Source organism: Raphanus sativus, chromosome 3 (genome assembly GCF_000801105.2).
Source record: "Raphanus sativus cultivar WK10039 chromosome 3, ASM80110v3, whole genome shotgun sequence".
Lineage (NCBI taxonomy): Eukaryota > Viridiplantae > Streptophyta > Magnoliopsida > Brassicales > Brassicaceae > Raphanus > Raphanus sativus.
In genome coordinates, this window is record NC_079513.1 from 3,519,215 (window position 1) to 3,543,010 (window position 23,796).

A 23,796-nucleotide genomic window follows, 5' to 3' on the forward strand; every position below is an offset into this window, starting at 1 on the left:
TGAAATATTTGTTTTTATCAAAAGTGGATCCATAAATAATTCCATAATCTATTTATTCTAGTAGACAAAATTGATTGACTTTAATAAATTGAAAATATCATTATATATATAAAGGTATTTCATTGAATTTTAATTAAAGTCTTAAAAGAAATCAATTTTTATAACCGAGATTTTTGCTAAATAAGAGGATCCATCCATCATTATGCCACACTAACGCTATGAGAGAATATAAATATTCCTACAAATCAACTATTTTTTCTCGGCACAGGCAAAATAATGGTGGTGTCTAGGCGATTTGCTCAAGTCTCGAGCGACGAAGAAGACGATGTCCCTGCGACGAGGGCCAAGGTGCGGAACTCGAGGAGCCCCGAGGAAGCAACAGAGGGGAAGCGGAGGAAGCGTAAGACGGTGAAGCTGTACGAAGATTTCGAAGACGACGTGGCTCAGGAGGAAGAAGAAGAAGAAGAGGAGAGGCCCGAAGACGCGAATCCGGTTGGTGAATCGCTTAAGGTTACGGGTAAAGGCAAAGGGCGAAGAACCCATTTCGAGCAATTCGAGTATGACGGCAACAGATACAAACTGGTGAGTTTGTGTTCTGTCTGAGAGCTTGCGGTTTCTCATCTTACTTTATAGGTTTGGAATTGAAAAGTTTTGAAATTTAGGGATTTGGGATTCATGACTCTAGAATATGCACTCAGTGTTGGTTTAGGGTTAGTTTTCTTTTTCCTGATTGGTTCTGCAATGTACATTGTTATTACAACGAAGTGGCCAGTTGTGTTTTGTCTGAAATTGTGGTTTTATTCATGTTTCTGTTCGGGTCTTTAGGTTTGAAATTGAAAGTTGAGAAATTTAGGGAATTGGATTCATGATATATACTAGAACGTACTCAGTGTTGGTTTAGGGTTTTTCTCTTGATTGGGTCTGCAATGCACCTTGCTGTTGTTACATTGTTATTATAACGAACTGGTCAGTTGTGTTCTGTTCTCTCTGGGGACTGCTGCTTCTAGGGTTCTACTTCTACCTCGATTGATGGATCTTGATGCATTATGATGGATTTTTCTTCTGTGAATCCAATCAATAGGTTTGGAATTGAAAGTTGTGAACTTTAGGGATGTGGAATCTATCACGTATATACTAGAACGCTCTCAGTGTCTATTTATTTTTTATTTTTCGTAATTGGGTCTGCAATCATTACATTTTTCCATTGCTTGCTGTTATTACATTGTTGTGTACATTAAAATCTAGAGTTTTGTTAGGAACATTGATGCCTACGTGACATGATTAGAATCAATTGCTGTCTTGGGTTTACTTTGTCGTTAGCAATACATATTATGGTCTTTAATATTTAGTCTCTGGTTGACTCAATGCTTGAGACCCTTAGAGACAATTTGTTCTGACATTCCTTTCTTGCACAGGAGGATCCGGTGCTGTTGGTTCCAGAAGACAAAAGTCAAAAGCCATATGTTGCCATTATCAAGGTACTAGTTCTTGTGTATATGCTCACCAGTTCTTGTTGTATCATCCGCTTAAGACTTGTTTTTATTTTGGCAGGATATTACTCAAACAAAAGATGGGAGCATGATGATTCTGGGACAGTGGTTTTACCGTCCAGAAGAAGCAGAGAAAAAAGGCGGCGGAAACTGGCAATCAAGCGACACAAGAGAACTCTTCTACAGTTTCCATCGTGACGAGGTGCCAGCAGAATCCGTAATGCACAGATGCGTGGTCTACTTTGTCCCAGCCCACAAGCAACTTCCCAAACGCAAAGTGAACCCTGGTTTCATCGTACGGAAGGTGTACGATACCGTTGAGAAGAAGCTCTGGAAGCTGACTGATAAAGACTACGAAGACACGAAACAACATGAGATCGACCTCCTTGTCGAAAAATCGATGGCGCGGCTGGGTGATCTTCCTGACCTTGAACCTGAGGAAGTCCATGCTGATCTAGAGAATCTCTTGAAGGCTAAAAGATCTTTCCGGAAAGCGAACTTAGCTCCTGTTGATGTCAGAAAGGAGGAAGATGCCTGTTTAAAGCCTGAGACCCCTGGAAGCACTGCTATTTCATCAGAGTATCATTCTATCTTACACAAGTTTGATTCACTAACTGGTGATGCTCATCGTGACAAGTGGTTAGCCAAACTTCTCGAAGCTGTTCAGAACATATGCTATACCGCTGAACCAAAGGTGGCTTCAGATGGTTCCCAGCTTGAACAGGCTGATAATGGATCTAATACAAATCTGTCAAAGGATGAGAGTTTTCTCTGGCCAGATGTTGCTGTTCCTCCGGTGTGTGCTCTTGAGCTGGCGTTACATGCTTCTCTTGCATCGGATTATGTTAAATATAATCAAAAGATGAGAACATTGGTTTTCAATCTCAAGGTTAGAGTCTGCATCCATGACATAAACATTACTTTTAGCGTTTCCTCCTCCAAGTATTTTTAACAGTAATTTTTACATTTTGCTTCGTCTGCAGAACACTGCATTGCTGGCTAGACGATTGCTCAATGGCGAGTTAGAACCTGCAAAGATTTTGAACATGTCACCCGCTGAGTTAAAGGTTAGGAACTTGTCATGTTATATATTAATCTGAATCTTGTCCTGTCTCATTATACGTAAATATTAGTGAGTACGTTTCCATGTGATGACGAATAAAGTTTTGGTTTTTTATGGGATTCAGGAGGGTCTAACTGCTGAGGAAACAGAGAAGAAGGAGCCTGATGATGCTGAACGAATGCAGGTTATTTATCCATTTCTGACAACCCAAGTTTTTTTCTAGTTCGTTGTAATGTCTTTGACCATGTAATGTCTTGGGTTTTTGGAAGCAGATGACTGATGCAAGATGCTCGAGATGCAGTGAAATCAAAGTTGGTCTGAGGGATATCATCCAAGCCGGGCATGGAGATCGCTACGAGGTTCGTAGCTTTTCCACAGTCTTCTTCTCTTAATGTGTGGGTACTAATAATCACATTCTGGTTTTTGTGTGATGCATTTAGCTGGAGTGTATTGCATGTGGGCACTCATGGTACGCCTCGAGGGATGAGGTATCAACTCTGACTATTGAAACTGCAAAACCTGCACGAGGCACAGTGAGTGAGGAGGTAGAGAAGAATTTGACCAGTCCTCGTGAAGGTGAGAAGAGAGCGACAGAAGAGTCCTTGAAGACAACCAATGGCTCCTGTGTTGACAACAACCCTGAAGCCACCAAGAAACCAGAGTAAAATAATATGTTTATGGTTTGGGGTATAAATTGAAATTGGTTTCGTTATAACTATGAATATGATTAACCGTATACTGTAGTTAAGTTGGGAAAAGCTTATGTATTATAATAAATCTAAAACTTTGGGTTTACAATCGTCTCTATGTTTATCAACCATACACAATCCTGTGGAGGGAAGTGTCGAGACACAGGTTAATGTCACAAGATGACTTTTAGACACAAGGCCCATGATGCACTATAGTCTTTGCTTTTCCTCATAAGCTTCACTCACGTCTTGTTTTCAACGCCAGCCTTATAACTATGCAGTCACTGTCCCAATGTCGCAAAACCCTTTACTCCTCTTGGCTCTCGATTTTAGCAAGGGAAAATTCCTTAAAAATATACAGACTGAATTTCTTTTGCTGAAAAAATACACGAACTTTTTTGACTTCCCAAAAAATACACAAACTAATTTTGATTGTTCATAAAATACACGAACTTTTGAATTTTGAAGGTTTCACACCTCGATTTTAACGGTGTAAACAGTGACTAACAGAATAGTAAGACGCCGTTAGACGCCATTAACTCTGATTAAAAAGTTCATGTATTTCATGGACAACCAAAATTAGTTCGTGTATTTTTCGGGAAGCCTAAAAAGTTCATGTATTTTTTCAGCAAAGGAAATTTAGTATGTGTATTTTTAAGGAATTTTCAAATGGAGTTTGGATATTTCATATACTATTTAGAGGCTAAATATCTGAACCCAATACATATCCAAAATTTTATATTTGTAAACTTTCGGTTTGGTTTTGGACCAGATATTTTCGATCTGAAAAATCAAGATCCGAAAAAAACGGCCCAAACCCGACCCAAAGACCTGAAAAAAACACATTCTCTATCACATGATACAGGTCCGAAATTTTATATTTGTAAACTTTCGGTTTGATTTTGGACCGAATTAATGTCTAGCCGGATTCAAAAACTTAAATCGGAACTGACCCAAAAATATTATGTCCAAAACCAAACCAAAAGTTCACAAATATTTGTTGAGTCCAATTTAGTCGAAATCTATCATATATATCTAAAAATTCACAAACAACTCTAAATTTTACATTGAAAGTTTCATATTAATTAAAAATATTTCTGTTACAAAAAACAAAACTAAAAAATATTGCAAAAATAATAACAAAATTGTTAGCAGAAAGATCTTGTCGGATTGAATATATTCGTGTCGATTTTATTAGGCCCAAGTCTATTCGGATCAGTTCTTTTTGGTTTCAATTCTATCAAGTAGAAGAGTTTTGGATCCAACAAATATTTGTAAACTTTCGGTTTGGTTTTGGACCGAATATTTTCGGGTCAGTTCCAATCCAAGTTTTTGAATTCGGCTAAAATGTCAAGATTAGGTCTAGATATTTTAGCCGGATTCAAAACTTGGATCGAAACTGATCCGAAAATATTCGGTCCAAAACTAAACCGAAAGTTTACAAATATAAAATTTTGGATCTGTATTGGGTCCAGATATTTAGCATCTGAATAGGATATGAAATATCCAAACTCCATTTGAAAATTCCTTAAAAATACACATACTAAATTTTCTTTGCTGAAAAAATACACGAACTTTTTAGGCTTCCCAAAAAATACACGAACTAATTTTGGTTGTCCATAAAATACATGAACTTTTTATTCAGAGTTAACAGCGTCTAACGGCGTCTTACTATTTTGTTAGTCACTGTTTACACCGTTAAAATCGAAGTGTGAAACCTTCAAAATTCAAAAGTTCGTGTATTTTATGGACAATCAAAATTAGTTTGTGTATTTTTTGGGAAGCCAAAAAATACACAAACTAATTTTGATTGTTCATAAAATACACGAATTTTTGAATTTTGAAGGTTTCACACCTCGATCTTAACGGTATAAACAGTGACTAACAGAATAGTAAGACGCCGTTAACTCTGATTAAAAAGTTCATGTATTTTATGGACAACCAAAATTAGTTCGTGTATTTTTTGGGAAGTCTAAAAAGTTCGTGTATTTTTTCAGCAAAGTTAATTTAGTATGTGTATTTTTAAAGAATTTTCAAATGGAGTTTGGATATTTCATATACTATTCATAGGCTAAATATCTGGACCCAATACATATCCAAAATTTTATATTTGTAAACTTTCGGTTTGGTTTTGGACCGAATATTTTCGGATCAGTTTCGATCCAAGTTTTTGAATCCGGCTAAAATATCTAGACCTAATCTTGACATTTTAGTCGGATTCAAAAACTTGGATTGGAACTGACCCGAAAATATTCGGTCCAAAACCAAACCGAAAGTTTACAAGTATTTGTTGGGTCCAAAACTCTTCTACTTGAAAGAACTGAAACCAAAAAGAACTGATCCGAATAGGCCTGAGCCTAATAAAATCGACACGAATAGATTCAATCCGACAAGATCTTTCTGCTGAGAATTTTGTTATTCTTTTTGCAATATTTTTAGTTTTGTTTTTGTAACAGAAACATTTTAATTAATATGAAACTTTCAATGTAAAATTTAGAGTTGTTTGTGAATTTTTAGATATATATGATAGATTTCGACTAAATTGGACTCAACAAATATTTGTAAACTTTTGGTTTGGTTTTGGACAGAATATTTTTGGGTGAGTTCCGATTCAAGTTTTTGAATCCGGCTAAAATGTCTAGACATTTTACAAATATAAAATTTCGGATATGTATCATGTGATAGAGAATGTGTTTTTTTCAGGTCTTTGGGTCGGGTTTGGGCCGTTTTTTCTGGATATGTTTCTTAAAGATCGAAAATATTTGGTCCAAAACCAAACCGAAAGTTTACAAATATAAAATTTTGGATATGTATTGGGTCCAGATATTTAGCCTCTGAATAGTATATGAAATATCCAAACTCCATTTGAAAATTCCTTAAAAATACACATACTAAATTAACTTTGCTGAAAAATACACGAACTTTTTAGGCTTCCTGAAAAATACACGAACTAATTTTGGTTGTCCATAAAATACATGAACTTTTTAATCAGAGTTAACGGCGTCTAACGGCGTCTTACTATTCTGTTAGTCGCTGTTTACACCGTTAAAATCGAGGTGTAAAACCTTCAAAAATTTAAAAGTTCGTGTATTTTATGGACAATCAAAATTAGTTTGTGTATTTTTTGGGAAACCAAAAAAGTTTGTGTATTTTTTTAGCAAAAGAAATTCAGTCTGTATAGTTTTATGGAATTAAAGGTAGACTTATACTCTTTTGACTTATACTCTTTTCAACATGATGATTTCTCTTTTTATTGCAACCAATACCAAACTGTTAATATATATATATATATATATATATATATATACCATCGCATGTGTGTATATAAGTGTCATTGTTATATCACATTAGTTCTTTCACTTAGTAAAACAACGTTCACATTGCACAGAATTGGCAAGACCATCCCACACACAAAATGATTATAGAAAAGAAAACAGATATATTAAATACTAAATATGGATCTGTGCGTTACACGGATTTTATTTAATGTTTTAATTTCACGAACACATAAAAGGATGAAAATATTTTTTCACAGTAGTTCTTGAATTTTCCATATATATTGGTGCCATTTTAATAACAATAACATGTTTTCTTACATAAATTTTGATTGGTATTTCTATTTCAATAATTATGGTGTTTTAAATAGCACATCGATATTTTTATTTTAATAAATAATTCACTTTTAAATATTTTTCAAAATAATATTAATTATAGTTAATTGAAACAGTAAACTCTCTATATTATTTATATTGTGTAAGACAAATTAAAAACAACTCAATTCAAAATATTAATGTTTTTAATACCAATCAATATGTTTTATTGATAATCAACTAAATATCAAATATATTTCTAGATAAAACATCAAATTTGTTTACTTTAGCATTTATGTTATGATTTTAATCTCTTTTCTATATATAATATTTTATAAAACACTATAGTCGCCATGCTTTAGAAATCTGAAGCTCTCCAGTTGTAGCGATTCTTGATAGTGCAATATATAATTGGAAGACTGAATTTGGCAAATAGACCAACATTTTAAACTTTAACTTAACTCTTGTGTATAGTCATTGCATAGCAAACTTTTATAGGAAATTCAAGTCTTTTCAGTTTGAAAAGTCATCTTGCATCTCTTGGTATGAAACTTATTCTAAGAATAAAATTTGTTTTTTCACATAACTTCTGGTTAGGATTCCAGCTTCAATAATCATGTTGCCTAGTCGAGTTATTAATAATATTGTTCTATTGCAAAGACTTTCTCTTTGATTTAAATTTCTTAATAACATGACCTACAACATTCAATTGCAAATCGTTCTCTTTGATTTAAATTCCATGGTAGCATCTACAAAAAAAAAGCCAATTATATATGTCGATAAGATTAAACACACATAAGCATAATCACACATAAGCATAATAGTCACATTAACTTAGTCACAACAACACAACATCTATATAGGGATGGATAAAATATTTGTAAATTATATATATATATATAATTATAATCATCTATAAGTTATATAAATATTATATTGTGTATAAGTTTTATAGCATTTTTATTTATTAAATTTATTAAGTTATTTATTAGAATTTTTTTAAAAGAAATAAAATTTTATTTTTGCAATAAAATATTATTATTAATTTATCTTTTTGGAATTTTTGATTTATTTTTTAATTTTTAATTTATTTTTTGGGATCGAAATCGGATATCATGTAAACATTCTAAAATTTTCTAGACATTCAGAACACCGAATATTCAGGTGGCTCTCGAATAAGATCAAATAATTGATTATTCTCACAAAAATGTTCGGATCAAAATATCTCGAAAAATCCAGATATCTGATTCATTTTTATCCCTGCATATATATGTACAAACGCCTAAGTATAATTGTAACAATAACTAATGTACGGCAGCATGACAATAATATTTTTTTAAAAATTGAACATCGGTTTTATTTTCTCAACATGTGACACGCAAAGAAAGAGATAACACACGAATACGTGAAAAACATGAAAAAAAAACTCACTTTATATTTTTCTTGTGTCTATTGACAATATATGAGAGAGCTTAATCACATATATAGATGTGAATAATTATAATTCATTTTGGTTTATGATTTTTAAAAAGAAAATTAGAAATTTTAATCACATATATAGATGTGAGTTATTATAGTTCCTTTTGGTTTCTGATTTTTAAATATGAATATTACTTATTCATAAAGATATCTAAAATAATTATTCTACAAATATTTTTGATTAGGATTTGAAAAAACAAAAATTACTATTAAAAACTCTCTCACAATTTTCTTTTTTTTTATGTTTAAGATTTTAGGAAAGGACAATTACTATCAATTTTTTTTACAATATATTTTCTCTTACTGCTGCAGAACATAACATAACTTGACTTGAAACACGTTACAACAGGAAAGATAGACACGCAAACTCAGATTGATGCATTCAGTTAGTAGTACGGTCATAAAACTCAATGTTCAGTCGTGAACTACAGAGTTTCTCCACAGCAAAATGCAAAAGCAAAACTCAGGAGAACCATATGAACCTAAGCAAAAAACAAATAACTGTGGAGGGCAAAAAACTTAACAGAAAGCCAGAGAGACAGTGTAACATCCCGAGTTGTGATATATGAAAAGGCTTAAGAGAATTGATTTGGCTACCTATGTCATCAAAGTTGACTTACCTTTTCCGTCACACTTCCGTTTAGAACTCCAGAGTTAAGCGTGCTTGGGCTGGAGTAGTGAAAGGATGGGTGACCTATCGGGAAGTGATTTGCGATACCGTGTGAGTGAGGCCAAAGCACGGAGAAAGGTCATGTGGTGATTGCAGGGTCAGTAAACGATGATTTCGAGCCTTGGAAAATTAACGACCGACCGTCGGATGGGATGGGGCCCACGGGCCGAGAGAGCGGGCGTGGGTGGCCCATTAGCCGTGGACGGTCGGGGCGCTACAAGTGGTATCAGAGCTGGTTAGCCGTCTCAGTTCTGACCTGAGAGGCGTCTTGAGACCTGTCGTAGGGCGCAACGAGGACGTTGCGTTCTTTGAGAGGGGGTGAATTGTAACATCCCGAGTTGTGATATATGAAAAGGCTTAAGAGAATTAATTTGGCTACCTATGTCACCAAAGTTGACTTACCTTTTCCGTCACACATCCGTTTAGAACTCCAGAGTTAAGCGTGCTTGGGCTGGAGTAGTGAAAGGATGGGTGACCTATCGGGAAGTGATTTGCGATACCGTGTGAGTGAGGCCAAAGCACGGAGAAAGGTCATGTGGTGATTGCAGGGTCAGTAAACGATGATTTCGAGCCTTGGAAAATTAACGACCGACCGTCGGATGGGATGGGGCCCACGGGCCGAGAGAGCGGGCGTGGGTGGCCCATTAGCCGTGGGCGGGTCGGGGCATTACAGACAGAGCCTATTAACACAAGAAAAATGAAAGAGAAAATGGGATAGCGATTACTTAATAAATAGATATGGCTAAAAAAATGTCAAGACCCCTCAAAATTTAGTAGAGAATTTAAGAAAATTCTCCTGTTGCAGAACATAAAAGAGCTTAAATTTGAGTTAATGGAAAGCAGGACAGATAATTCACCTAAAGAACATCAGTTTGGAAAGAGAATAAAACGACAAGGAAGAAGATATGACTAAAAGCAGAACAGAGCACAGGATGTAAAATGTACCTCTCATATATATATATATATATATATATATATATATATATATTCTAAAGCATCCTACTGTCTTCATGCATGAACTTGGGAACCACACAGACTTACAATGTAACTTCATCTCTAAATCAGTGCCACGTTTCCTTGGTTCCCTGGAAAAGGACGAAACCAGAATTATGACACAAATGAGTAATCAACCTGGACAGGTCAGATACAATTTGGACCCTGGAAAGAGGGTGGCAACCTATTACAAATATATGTCAAAACGATATTCTCAAGAAATATATGACCAGTTATACCTCAAACCTCTTGAAAACCAATACCTGGAAATCTACAGAATCAAGAGCTGAACAATATCCAAAAACATAAATATCATCACACAAAAAAAAAACTCCATGTCCTGAAGCAAATGTAAGGTAAAGGAAAACTCAAGAGAACCTCAGTGCCACCTTATCTAATTGGAAAAACCAGAATAATCCAAAAAAAAAACAACGACAAATCATTAAAATCTGTATCAAGAGAAATTGTTAACATTCAGTGGAGCCCCAAGAGAGTCAGCTAAATGAACTCAGAAAGATACAACTCACTTTTTATAAATTTGTTAACTTACTTAATCTGAATGTGAGTATAATGCATAATGATATTGATGAAGAATACAACAAGAGACAAGAACAACTGTACCTTGGAGAGAAACAGAATGAAGTTGCAGAGGAGAAAAGAATCAGATATCACAAAACCTCCCTTGTCTCCCAGAATGCTTCCCCCTCTTAGAGAAGTCAAGGAGAAGTAACCTCAAGTAAAAAACGCTAAAAACCGCCAATCAGATATGGGTGACAACTATGAATGAGACCCTCCACTCTGCATGAAAAGTAACTTATAGAAACAGAATCATATCAACGTTAATACACATACCTTGGCATAAATTCACCACTAACGCTCTCCAACATCATAAAGTAGAAAGCACCACAAGTCAAATGTCAGTAACTGAAAAGTTACAGAAAGGGAGAGAACAAATATGGCTTGCAACCTCTCCCACTAGTTTAGGTAATCATTGTGGAAAATATTCGAAAGTATAATTATGAAGCAAATTTCGTATCTTTTAGACTATTAGCAAGCCCAACAAAAAAAAAAACATTGTGGCCGAAGCAAACTCATAATAAGACACGTATGTAAACTCAACTGATGACATGCATTTAGCAGTTACTGTCACAACTAGATAAGATATGCCAAAAATCAACATCTGGAGACATTACACAGACAATTAAGACCTAATGTTAACAAACATAGCACCCAACAGAAAACCCTCATGTCCGTAAAGAAGAATAAATAAACAACAGCCTGGATCACTATAATCATTTGAATTAACTCTCACAAACCTGGTAGACCGGATACATCTTAAACTTTGGCACTTCTGCAAATCATAAGGTGTGTCTTAAGGAAAAAACAACTTGAAATTGAAATCATTCCCAGAAACAGCAAAGAACACATTCATAACACAGAAAAAAGAATTTACGAATACCTTGGTGGGATTACCAAACGTGGAGATCATAGCTTTGATCTTAGCAGCAACATTTCCCTAATCAAACCCCAAGCTTTCACAAGAGTTCACTGTACTGTAGTCACTTTGACAAGACATAAAAAAAAAGAGAACATAGCTCAACAATTTCGGGGAAAGAAAGATTTTGACCACCTAACGAGAAAGTGATAGTCAGAGACTCAACGAGTACATAGCACAGACTGCCGCGGCGGCTAAGCCAAGAAACCTTCTGCCAACGTTACTGTCTGAATTAGTACCGTTCTCTGTTACACAACCGTCTTTGCATTTGGAACCTGGATCTCAAAAAGCTGAAACAGACGACCCTCTCTCGAAGCAACCAAACCCAACTTCGGCCAACAACTGTAGATACAAAAAGTGTATAGTGAAAACAAGCAAAGGCATTATTATATATCAGGGCCGAAAAATCATAGAAGCCTAGAAACATTTGGACCCTTAAAATCTAAAGGAAAACAATCAGCCAGTGGAAACCTGAGTTCGAAGAAAACAAAAGGACATGACCTGCAGACATAGGTAGCAAAACCTTGCGACATTCCCGTGGCTACAAATTCTGAAACTTTGGTGCTCCTGCAAGTCACAAGATGTGTCTTAAGGCAAAACCAGCATAAAATAGTTCCCATAAACAGTAAAAACACGTTCAAGGAGGAACCAAAATTTTCAAATACCTTTGGGTTAATGATCCGAGTAAAATGCTCATCAAATAATGTATCTTTCCGTAAGCAGCATATGCTGATCTTAGCGGAAACATTTCCACCACCCGTTGCTGCAACCTGGAATCCCAATCTACAAAATTATACACTTGCCTTAGAAAGAATCATTCTATAAATTGATGACTGAATTTGGATAGACTAATGTTGCACTAATCGGTTATATTTATGTAAGAACTAGATGGTATTTGCATGATGATCATGTAAGAAAATTAATAAATCACAAAAGATTGTTGTTGCAAACAAATAATATAGAAACAATCATACAATTGATCCAAAAGTCTGGAACTCGAAACCAATAGAAAATTGCAGAAAACAAAACAGATAGAAAGTTAGAAATGTTTATCTCTCTCCCTTCCAATACATTACCCGTGAAGAGCAGCCATGATGATATCTTCAACACTATACAACAATAACCTGCAAAGAGACGAAACACATAAGAAACGGTGAGCCATTTGAATTGGTAATAACTTACTCTCAAAGGAACAAAAAAATTTCTCTCCGTATTCAGGCAAAAGAAGATTGTCATCTTTCACAGGTCAACAAAGCTTCTATGAACGACAGAAAAACAAAGCAAAAATAAAAGTTATGATACAAAAAAGTGTCTAGCATTATGAAACTTAAATGATCTATCAATCCAACTAGCTTTGAATTTAAAAAAAAAAAATGATACACATAGTTTGACGAGACATCTCTCGACCTGTAGAAAACAGGAAGGTTCAAATAAGTCTCAGTGGAACATACCTTTGTATCTTTAACATACCGACACTGAAGAAAATCAAACTATATAACCGGTCCCAAACGATTCCAGTGATTTTCCCCTATTGGAATCTCTATTCACAAATGCAACAAACAGGATACCAACTACGGCCAATTATTCAGATCCAAGCACTGCGAAAGACTAAAGTATTATATAAGAAAACCATCATGTTCTGAACAACGGCTTAAAGCAAACGCGAAACTCAAGAGAACCATACATATTACCTCATAAGCTCATACCGCTGTAAAACTATAGGAGCCTCAAAACAAAATCTTGTACCCTTGTAATAAAAAAGAAAAAGAAACATATGATATTATAATCAATCCGAGTGCTAACCGAGGCTCATTAACAAAGAAAGAATAGATGACTAAAATCAGCGCAAAGCAAACCTTTTTGTACAAAACAGAGCACGGGATCTAGAATTTGTACCTTTCTGCATATTCTTAGTCTATCTTATTGCCTCCATGCACAGACATAAAATCACTACAGACAAAAGTGTAAGAAGATCACCTCTAAAAGAGAGTGGTAACTGAATACTCTTTCGGTTATTTACATAAATTGAATAATTGACAACCTGTAACAAATACATGTCTTATAACAAGAAACCAAGTCCTGATACTTGAATATCTCAAAGCTTCATCCTAGACACTGCCTCAGTAAAGAATGAAATAAATGTGTTATATACTTCTTTAATTAGGTCAGCAAATGGCTCTACATGATGATTTATAAGGAAAGGTAGATAAAAGAAACATGCCTCAGTAAAGAAAATTGTGAAAATAGTTAACGGTGGAAGGAAGATAGAGCCTATTCTTCAGAAATTTGTCAACTTAATCTGAATGTGAGTATAATGCATAATGATATTGATGAAGAAAATCTGAAAGCACAATAAGAGATACAAGAACAACCGTACCTTACAGAACAAAATGAAGTTGCAGAGGAGAAAAGAATAAGATATTACAAAAGATTCCACATGAAACCTCCCTCGTCTCCCAGAATGGTTCTCCCTCTTAGACACACTACAATCCAAATAAAGGAGAAGTAACATCAAGTAAAAAGAAAAAACTAAAACCGCCAATCAGATATGGGTGACAACTATTAATGAGGCCCTCTACTCAGAGCTAATGGTAGCTCGTAACTTTAATGCTATGCTCGACAAATAAAAATGACAAAGTAAAGTAACAAATATGAACAGACGGAGATCAATGTTAATATGCATACTTTGGCATACATACACTACTAACACTCTCCAACATCGTACAGTAGCAAGAACCACAAGTTAAATGTCAGAAATGTTATCTACGATTGCGCCACCTAGTGCAACAAACCTCAAATAGCTTGATATTTCCAAGAAGGTTCTCTCACACTCAATTACTGATAAACAACAAATTACTTGCCATCTCCTGTTTCGTATCTTCTAACAGTGAACATGTAGAACCATAAGAAAGCATTGTGACTATTGTAAAAAACACAAGTCAAAAGAAAAACCGGAAACCTTAAGACTATTAGCAAGCCCAACAGAAAAAAAACAATGTGGCCGAAGCAAAGCTCGTAAGACACACATGTACTTAAAACTCAAATGATAACCTGCATTTAGCAGTTACTGTCGTAAACATTGCAATATTGATAACCAGATAAGATAATGCCAAAAATCATAAAATTATCATCTGAAGATATTGCTTTACACAAGGAATTAAGAAAAAGAAGAATCTAAAAACAACAACCTGGATTAAAAGGCAGAAAGGACGCAAAGGAGGAAGAATGAAAATCAGAAACCAGATCCAATCCTGAAATCAGCCACAATCAATGGACAGAAAAGTTAAACCAGGTACCTGCTTAGGAACTACAAATCAAATCTGAATAAGAGTTAGACAGAAAAAGAGTAACCAAAAAAACCTGTAATAAGTGAGCAAAACAAATAAGGAGTTCTCACTGGGACACAAATACCACAAGGAAAACGATAAAGCGATCATCATCGGAAAGCTGCAAATTAAGAGCAGGAAAACACGCATGAAAGATTTCCAAATGACTTAACCTGATCCACAGACAATACATGCAAGACTAAGATCATAATACCACGCATGCAAGATATTAACAGAGCCAACAAGTCCCAAAGGAGATTGCTGCATCATCTGAAACTTACTTAGTAGAATTTTCTACACAATTCTCTCATATTCGTACCCATCCTATTGTCTTTATGCAATGAAATGAAATCATTTAAATTAACCTTCAGAAACCTGGTAGAACGCATATATCTAGTAGTAACGTAGGAATCAAAACCTTGCAGGTTCCCTTCGCTACCAATTTCAAAACTTTGGCTCTCCTGCAAAATTACAAGATGTGTCTTCAGATAAACCAACTTAAAATAACTCCCCTAAACAGTAAAGAACACATGAATCGAAAATTTCAGATACCTTTGGGATCACCAAGAGTGGAGATCATAGCTTTGATCTTTTGTAAGCAGCATCTCCTGATCTTAGCAGAAACATCTCCACCACCGTTTGCTGCAACCTAGAATCCCAACCTAGACAGTTGCGACAATGTTAGGATCAGATACAATAAATTCTGCAGAAATGTAGGAGCTACTGATATAGTTCTCCCGTTTGTCTTTTCCAAATACCTATAATAAGTGAGACTTGAGTTCTTCAACAAGCATATGTAACCAAAATTTAGACCCAAAGCGACCAAAAGTACAAGATCAAATATAGACGAAAACCCCATACAGAGAATTGAACCACAAAATCAAGATCCGAAGAGCCTTCATCAAGATTTTATCTCGCTGAAGAACACAATGATCAAAATCTATCCGAAGTAATTTCATCAACACTAAAACAAAAGAGGTATGCATGAATGGATCAAATAGTGGATGTACCTGATCCTGCATAAACCACCACCACCAAAGGTAAACTGATTCCATAGAGTTTTGTTTTTTTCCTGCATAAACCACCACCAAATGCAACTGATTCCATAGAGTTAACTATTACCTTTTGCTTTACTCTCAAACTATGTAGGTCTCATTAGGGACGTGTCAGAACCAGATGCGGAAAGGACAACCGGAAATTAGAAACCAGGCCTAGTCCTGAAACAAATCAGCAACAATCCATGGACAGAAAAGTTAAATCCGGTAAGTATGAACTATGAGTCAAATTCATATGACAAATAAAAAACAGTACCTGGATGCACAACAAGTAAAAACATACCTTGTAGAAGAAAAACTTGACTGCGAATGGTTTCTAGAAACATCCTCAACAAGCATCTATTGACCTGCAGAACACCAGTCTGGAAAAAAAAATAAAGCGACAAGGAAACAGATCACTAAGACAAGAGCAAAGGCTTACACACTCGGTGGCTGCAATAAGCAGAGGTTTGGATTAAAGTATTGTTGTGACACGTTTAACAGAAAGCTATCTTTCGACTCAAAGAAATCACAAGGGACTCATTGCCAAATAACAAACAGTACCTGAATACACAATAAGTAAAAACATATCTGGTTAAAGAAAAACTTGAATACGAATAATTTTCATGAAAACTACCTCAATAATCATAATAACAATTGACTGGGACGAAAATAAAGCAACATAAAAACATATGTCACTAAAACCAGAGCAGGACAAAGCTTACATTCTAGATGGCTGAAATTATAAACATATCCTTGTTTGTATTGTGACACACTTAACAGAAAGCTATCTTTCGACTCCAAGAAAGTCGCAAGGCAGCTTGTATCCCAGACGCATATTCAGCATACCTAGAATGAAGGGATGTAAACCATGTAAAGATAAGCCATATAAAGCATGAAATAAAAAACACTTCAACATATAAAGACATCCCTGGCGTGAATAAACATATCTGATAAAAAAACTCTTTGCTGTCAGAAAGGCTTCTACGTACCATACCTGATGTGCTGACAATCTACAAAGAGACGATGGGCATATATAAACAAAAGAAACTCCTAGTTCAAACAGTATTATAGCCTTATAGGTATCAGTACTTGATGCATTGACAACATATAACAAAGATTATACATAAATTAACCAAAACAACTTAGAGATAAAAAAAATGTACATAAGTTTATCAAACCAAATGAAACTAGCCCCCAAAAAGTTACCTATTACAGAGCTTTTCAGTTCTCATCTTTCGCTAGAAGTGAATATACCGCAAAAGAAACAAGTAATGTGATTGATAAATAGTACAATAAGTCAACTCATACCAAGCGGAAGAAAAAGGTGTATGTATGCGAGGTAACCAGAAAGTTACAAACCCTCTTGACTCGCCTGCAATGCAACCAATAAATTTTCTCTTGTTTCTCTTGCTTATCAGGGTATCCAACATCAACTAATTTGAAATAAAAATAAAAACAATGGAGATAGGAAACCCCTGAACAGTGACATCGCCAAAAGGAGAAAGGCTGAGAGCTATCCACTGAAGAGGCAACCATCAGAGACCAGAAACTTCCGTCTCCTGCATCATTCACTGTGAATAACACAAGTAATCAACATAAACAGAAAACCAACAGATGCAATTTGAACAAGAAAAAGGTCAAAAGTAACTTAGAGATCAGACAATGAATGTTGCTCTTCAGAACCTGTCGCATTCCAATGAGATCGTCAAGACACGTCGTTGATCCCGAAAAAATTATAGAACACAGATCAAGTAAAGATAATGGCATGATGAAATAAGAAATAAATGTGTTATTTACTTCTTGAATTAGATCAAGCAATGGCTCTGCATGATGATTTCCAAAACCTGTGTAGGTAAAATAAAATAGTGAAAAATAGCATTCACAAGTTAACGGGGGGAAGAAAATCTGAAAGTACAATAAGAGACGAGAACAACCGTACCTTGTGGAACAAAATGTAGTTGCAGAGGAGAAAAGAATCAGATATCACAAAACCTTCCACATGAAACCTCCTTGTCTCGGTGCCCTCTTAGAGACACACTACAATCTAAATCAAGGAGAAGTAACATCAAGCTCGTAATAAGACACATATGTACTAACTCAAATGATTGCTGTGTTACAGTCATAAAACACAGCAATCAGTTTGATAACCAGATAAGATAATACCAAAAATCATAAAACCATCATCTGAAGAAGAAGAAGGACTAAGTTCTACTGTATCTGAACTACAACCACTTCCGTAAACAAAAACAACATCCAACGGAAAACACTCATGTCCGTAGTGACTTCTCAGTGCCTAAAATAAAAAGAAGTATCTAAAAACAACAACCTGGATAATTGAAATCATTTGAATTAACTAGGAAATAAAACCTTGCAGGTTCCCTTCAGAATCAATTCTAAAACTCTGGCAGTCCTACAAATCACAAGCTGCCAACTAGAAATCTCTTCCATAAACAGCAAAGAACACACTGATAACGCAGAAATAAAAAGTTGCGAATACCTTGGGATCACCAAGTGTGGAGATCCTATCATAGCTTTGATCTTTCCGTAGCAGCATCTCCTGATCTTAGCAGAAACATCACCACTACTGTTTGATGCAAGCTACACATCCCACAGAGTCTTTCTGCAAAATCTGAACATTTTCCCTGATAATTAAAATTTGACTCTAAGAATGTTTCCCTAATCAAACCCCAAGCTTTATCAGAACTGTAGTCACTTTGACAACAAGGCATAGAAATGGAAACCTAATTTCTGAGAGACGTTTACAAACGAGAAGATAGCTCAACAGTTTGGGGAAAGAAAAAAATTTAACTACCTAACGAGAAAGTGATAGTCAGAGACTCAACGAGTACGGGAGAATTAGCACATACTGAAGCGGCGGCTATACCAAGCTGGCTTCCAATGGTACTGTCCATGTTTACACCATGGCTGTCTTTGCATTCAGAACTCGCTCAAAGCAACCAGTTCGAAACCAAAAACATCAGTTATTCTACACAAACACAACTACGGCCAACTGTAGACAACAAAGTATATTGAAAACAAGCAAAGACAAAACTCAAAAAGAACCTTATATATCAAGGCTGGGAGGGAAACCATAGGAGCCTAAAGACATCTAGTACCCTTGAAATCTAAAGTAAACAAACACAATCAGTCAGGGGTAACTTGAGTTAGAAGAAAAGAGAAGGACATCTAATTGACCTGCAGAACATAGGAAGCAAAACCTTGCAACGTTCCCGTGGCTACAAATCTGAAACTTTGGTGCTCCTGCAAGTCACAAGATGTGTCTTAAGGCAAAAAAAAGAACATAAAGCATTTCACATAAACAGTAAAGAACACATTCATGGAGGAATCAAAATTTGCAAACCACCATAGTGTAAATGATCCGAGTAAAAGGATCATCAGACGTGCAGAGCATAGCTTTGATCTTTTCTTGGATCGACTAATGTTTCTAATCAGTTATACTTATGTAAGAACTAGATCGTAGTTGCATGATCATGTAAGAAAATTAATGAATCAAGAGATCCTAACAAACCTAATGTCTGGTGAAAGAATTTCTGCAAAGTCGTTGGCAAATGAAACTAGAAAGTTACAAACCCTCTTGACTCGCCTGCAATGCAACCAATAAAGTTTCTCTTATTTATCAGGATATCCAACATCTACTAATTTAAAATAAAAATAAGAACGATGGAGATAGGAAACACCTGTAAGAGTGAAATCGCCAAAAGGAGAAAGGCTGAGAACTATCCACTGAAGAGGCAACCATCAGAGACCAGAAACTTCCGTCTCCTGCATCATTCACTGTGAATAACACAAGTAATCAACATAAATAGAAAACCAACAGATGCAATTTGAACAAGAAAAAGGTCAAAGTAACTTAGAGATCAGACAATGAATGTTGCTCTCCAGAACCTGTCGCATTCCAATGAGATCGTCAAGACATGTCGTTGATCTGGAAAAAATTATAGAACACAGATCAAGTAAAGATAATGGCATGATGAAATAAGAAATAAATGTGTTATTTACTTCTTGAATTAGATCAAGCAATGGCTCTGCATGATGATTTCCAAAACCTGTCTCAGTAAAAGAAAATAGTGAAAAAATAGATTTCCAAAACCTTTGTATCTTTAACATACCTCGATGAAGAAAGCCAAGCTATATATACAGACATACAGTCCCAAACTTTCCTGTCTTGGAAGTTGGGATCTCCAACTGTTCTGAACAGTGGCTTCTCCACAGCTGAAAGCAAACGCCAACCTCAAGAGAACCATACATATTACCTTATACCGCTGTAAAACCATAAGGCGTCAAAACCAAATTTTGTACCCTTGTAATAAAAGAAGAAAAGAAACACATGATATTATAATCAATCCGAGTGCAAAGTTGAGTTAGACAAAAAGGACATCTAATTGAGGCTCATTAACAAAGGAAGAATAGATGACTAAAATCAGTGCCAAGCAAACCTTTAAGTACATAACAGAGCACGGGATGTAGAACTTGTACCTTTTTGCATATTCTTAAACATCTTATTGTCTCCATGCACGAACATGAAACAATTACAGACAACCATACAGACTTGTGATGTAACTTCACCTCTAAGAGAGAGTGGTAACTCGATTAGTCACAAATGACAACCTATAAGAAAGACATGTCTTAAACCAAGAAATCCAGTGAGATTTTCAAGAAACCAAGTTCTGAAACTGACAAGTAAATCGATGACCATATAGACCTTACACCTCTTCAAAAACTGCATAAACTATACTAGAGCTCTATTGTGGAATGTCTCAAAGCTTCATCCTAGAAACTGCATCAGTTAAAGAAATATATAAATGTGTGTTGTACATCTTTAATTAGGTCAAGCAATGGCTCTGCGTGATGATTTATAAGGGAAGGTAGATAAAATAAAACCTGCCTCAGTAAAAGAAAATAGTGAAAAATAGCACACTACAGGTTTATCGGGGAAGGAAGATAGATCCCAATTTTGAGAAATTTATTAAATTTGTTAATCTGACGGTGAGTATAATGCGTAATGCTGTTGATGAAGAAAATCTTAAAGCACAATAAGAGACGAGAAAAACCGTACCTTGTAGAACAGAATGAAGTTGCATAGGAGAAAAGAATCAGATATCACAAAAGCTTCCACATGAAACCTCCCTCTTAGACTCGCAAGGATCAAAATCAAGGAGAGTAACATCAAGTTAAAAATAAAAAACTTAAACCGCGAATCAGATATGGGTGACAGCTGAGGCCCTCCACGTAGCTTGAACTTTCCAAGAAGGTTCTCTCACATTCAATACAGATAAACAACAAATGGCTTTTATACTGTAAGGTGAAATGTCTATAAATAGTTACCGAAACGGAGAAACAACAAATGACTTGCAACATCTCCTGCTAGTTTAGTAAATTTAACTTAGCAAACTAAAACCATTAAAAAAATTCCCAAAGCAAAATGATGAAGCAAATTCCGTATCTACAGTGAACAACTAAAACCATAAGAGCACTGTGACTATCAGCAAAAGCAGAAGTAAAAGGCAAAACGGAAACCTTGAGAGTCTCAAGTTGAGACTATAGCAAGCCCAACAAAAAAAAAAATCATAATAAACTCATATATACTTAGCACAAGCTCAGACTGATGACATGCATTTAGCAGTTACTGTCATAAAACAAAGCAATCCTAAAATCATCTTCTGAAGACATTATTACCTCTCACCCAAAGGATTCCCTTTTTACAGAATGGCTGTCTAAATTAGTACCCTTCTCTGTTACACAACCGTCTATACATAAATTCAAAATGCTCGCTCGAATCAACCAATCAGATATCCAAAACTTCAGCTATCCTACACAAACCCAATTACAAAAGTAGAGTGAAACCTTAAAAGAACCTTGTACTTATACATCACCAATAGGAGCCTAAAAACATATCATTGACCTTTGACTGAAATCTAATGGAAATCAATCCGAGTGGTAACTTGAGTAAGAAGAAAACAGAAGAACATGTATCTAATTCACCTGCAGAACATAGAAATCAAGACCTTTGCAGATTCCCTTAGCTACAAACTCTATAACTTTAGCACTCCTGCAAAATCACAAGATGTGTCTTCAAACGATTCCCATAAACAGTAAAGAACACATTCATGGATGAATCAAAATTTGCAAATACCTAATCATCAAATGTGGAGAGAGCATAGCTTTGATCTTTCCGTAAAAGCAGCATATGCTGACTTAGAATCCCAATCAATCTGCACAATTATAAACTTTCCTTAGAATCAATTATTCTATAACTTGATGGATCAAAAATTAAATCGATCCAATACAGCATCAACAGTGAGGAGGAGTAGCCATGATTAATATATTTCATCCCCTTTGCAACAAGAACCTGCAAAGAGGCGCAAAAACACACAGTGAAAGTGAGCATTCCATCGAACATGTTAAGAACAACATACTCTTTCTATCCAAACCTTATTTCTCAAATACGTTTTAAAAACAGAGAATTAAAAACGACGACGGATGGAGGATAGTCACTTCATTCCACATGAGCGATGACTCAACGATCGATCTACAATTAGACTCCGAAACTCCAATCTCCTTTTTCACAAACACACACGTAAGAAAGCCACGATTTCCAATTTAGGAACAAAAATCAGAAACGACGTACGTGCTCGAAACGATGATCGATCGATCGCAGCCTCTCTGAAACTTCTTCATGCTGACAATTTTAAAAAAAAAAATCAACGGAAAGCAAACCAATTACGTTTGAATGTGGAGAAAAGTCACCTCCGACGCTTTTTGTTATAGAAACTTCTCAACGGTTCAGTTTCAAAAAAAAATAAAAAAAAAATTCTCAACGGTTATGTTAATCAAGTCGGTGATTACTTTTGTCTACGTGGCATATGCGTGTACTTCTCTGATTTTTTTTACCATTGGGCTTCATATTAATCTAACACGTGTCCATTGCTGATTAGTACAGGAAGAAACTCTTTTTTTTGTAAAAGTAAAAATTATTACCGTTAAAATTCCATAACACATATTTTAATCCAGGACGTTAAAACAAATTAATACAAACTAGATTATGATCCGTCTTTAAAAGGGAGGGTATATTTTATGTTTTACATTTTTTTTTAGAATTTTGTTTTTGAATCATATTTATGTTTTTTTGTATAATATTTTCTTAAATAATTAATAAATATTTTAATAATTGTATTAGAATAGTTGGAGTACACATATATCAATAGGTAATATTATTTTTTTAATAGAATAGATATTTACAAGAGTTTTAATAATTTTTGTCATTTTTTGTATTTAATCCAAACTCTCGGCCGAACCGTAAATCCGGCAACCCGTCAGATATAATTAAAATCCAATATATAAAAAACAGATAAACCCATAAAAATTCTAAAGTCTGTCATTAACGTGCGACCGGACGTTAGTTGACCCGATAAAAATCTATATAAATCTGATTATATTTTTTTAAAATGATTCAACTTTTGATATATTTTTAATAGTACATAATTTGAATAAACTATATTATTTGTGGTTCTTTAAATTTTGATAATCCTTTTACTCTATTGTTTAAATTTAATTAAGAAAATGGTGATCAAAATTAAAGACTAAAATTTATTCTTAAGAATATCATTTTGATATCTTATTCTGAAAATATTGAAAAAAAAATGGTGATCGAAATTAAAGACTAAAATTTATTGTTAAGAATATCATTTTGATATCTTATTCTGAAAATATTGAAAAAAATGTGTTAGATTAAAGGTATATTTAATAATAATCAAGCTACCTATAAGTAAATACTAAAGAAAAAACAAATATATTGGTCCACCTATGATTTAATTAGATTTTTAGTGCTCATAGTTTGATAGTTTAGATAGATGTGCCAATTCGATTTAGCATCTAATTTCGGTTAGCAGTTTTGTGTTTATATTGTTTGGTTTATTGAAAACCAATCTGGTTCGGGACGTTTC

General features: G+C 34.9%; 2 protein-coding genes across 29 annotated transcripts; one reads left to right on the top strand and one right to left on the bottom strand.

The window, feature by feature from the left end:
* Positions 1 to 211: 211 nt before the first annotated feature.
* On the top strand, positions 212 to 3,399 carry LOC130508982 (uncharacterized). The gene is made up of 7 exons (XM_057004488.1): positions 212 to 582; positions 1,416 to 1,478; positions 1,552 to 2,379; positions 2,474 to 2,557; positions 2,678 to 2,737; positions 2,826 to 2,912; positions 2,994 to 3,399. Exons 1-7 carry the CDS (start codon positions 277 to 279, stop codon positions 3,216 to 3,218), a joined length of 1,653 nt encoding a protein of 550 aa, XP_056860468.1. The 5' UTR covers positions 212 to 276; the 3' UTR covers positions 3,219 to 3,399.
* A 5,163-nt stretch (positions 3,400 to 8,562) lies between these two features.
* Positions 8,563 to 22,613, bottom strand: LOC108847686 (uncharacterized). Of its 28 annotated transcripts, none has more exons than XR_008943580.1 (32): positions 22,285 to 22,613; positions 22,141 to 22,202; positions 21,987 to 22,065; positions 21,836 to 21,902; positions 20,330 to 21,663; positions 19,963 to 20,153; positions 19,853 to 19,899; positions 19,717 to 19,778; positions 19,531 to 19,627; positions 19,362 to 19,436; positions 18,645 to 19,093; positions 18,330 to 18,461; positions 17,772 to 17,876; positions 17,630 to 17,676; positions 17,306 to 17,515; positions 17,141 to 17,204; positions 16,555 to 16,678; positions 16,134 to 16,393; positions 15,806 to 16,012; positions 15,348 to 15,457; positions 15,214 to 15,256; positions 14,830 to 15,126; positions 14,658 to 14,720; positions 13,847 to 13,952; positions 13,366 to 13,768; positions 12,921 to 13,216; positions 12,546 to 12,593; positions 12,135 to 12,252; positions 11,941 to 12,036; positions 10,596 to 11,811; positions 10,023 to 10,066; positions 8,563 to 9,661 (listed from the first exon to the last, which is right to left on the bottom strand). XR_008943580.1 is itself a non-coding variant. In XM_057005697.1 (7 exons), the coding sequence occupies exons 2-6, from the start codon at positions 12,935 to 12,937 to the stop codon at positions 11,752 to 11,754; spliced, it is 339 nt and encodes a 112-aa protein (XP_056861677.1). In that variant the 5' UTR covers positions 12,938 to 13,216; positions 13,366 to 13,834; the 3' UTR covers positions 9,669 to 10,066; positions 10,596 to 11,751. The 28 variants fall into 28 exon arrangements, 1 of the variants encoding a protein (XP_056861677.1); XR_008943581.1 differs by lacking the exon at positions 8,563 to 9,661 and having other exon boundaries at positions 9,669 to 10,066; positions 10,596 to 11,325; positions 11,434 to 11,811; XR_008943579.1 differs by lacking the exon at positions 8,563 to 9,661 and having other exon boundaries at positions 9,669 to 10,066; positions 11,971 to 12,036.
* Positions 22,614 to 23,796: the final 1,183 nt, after the last annotated feature.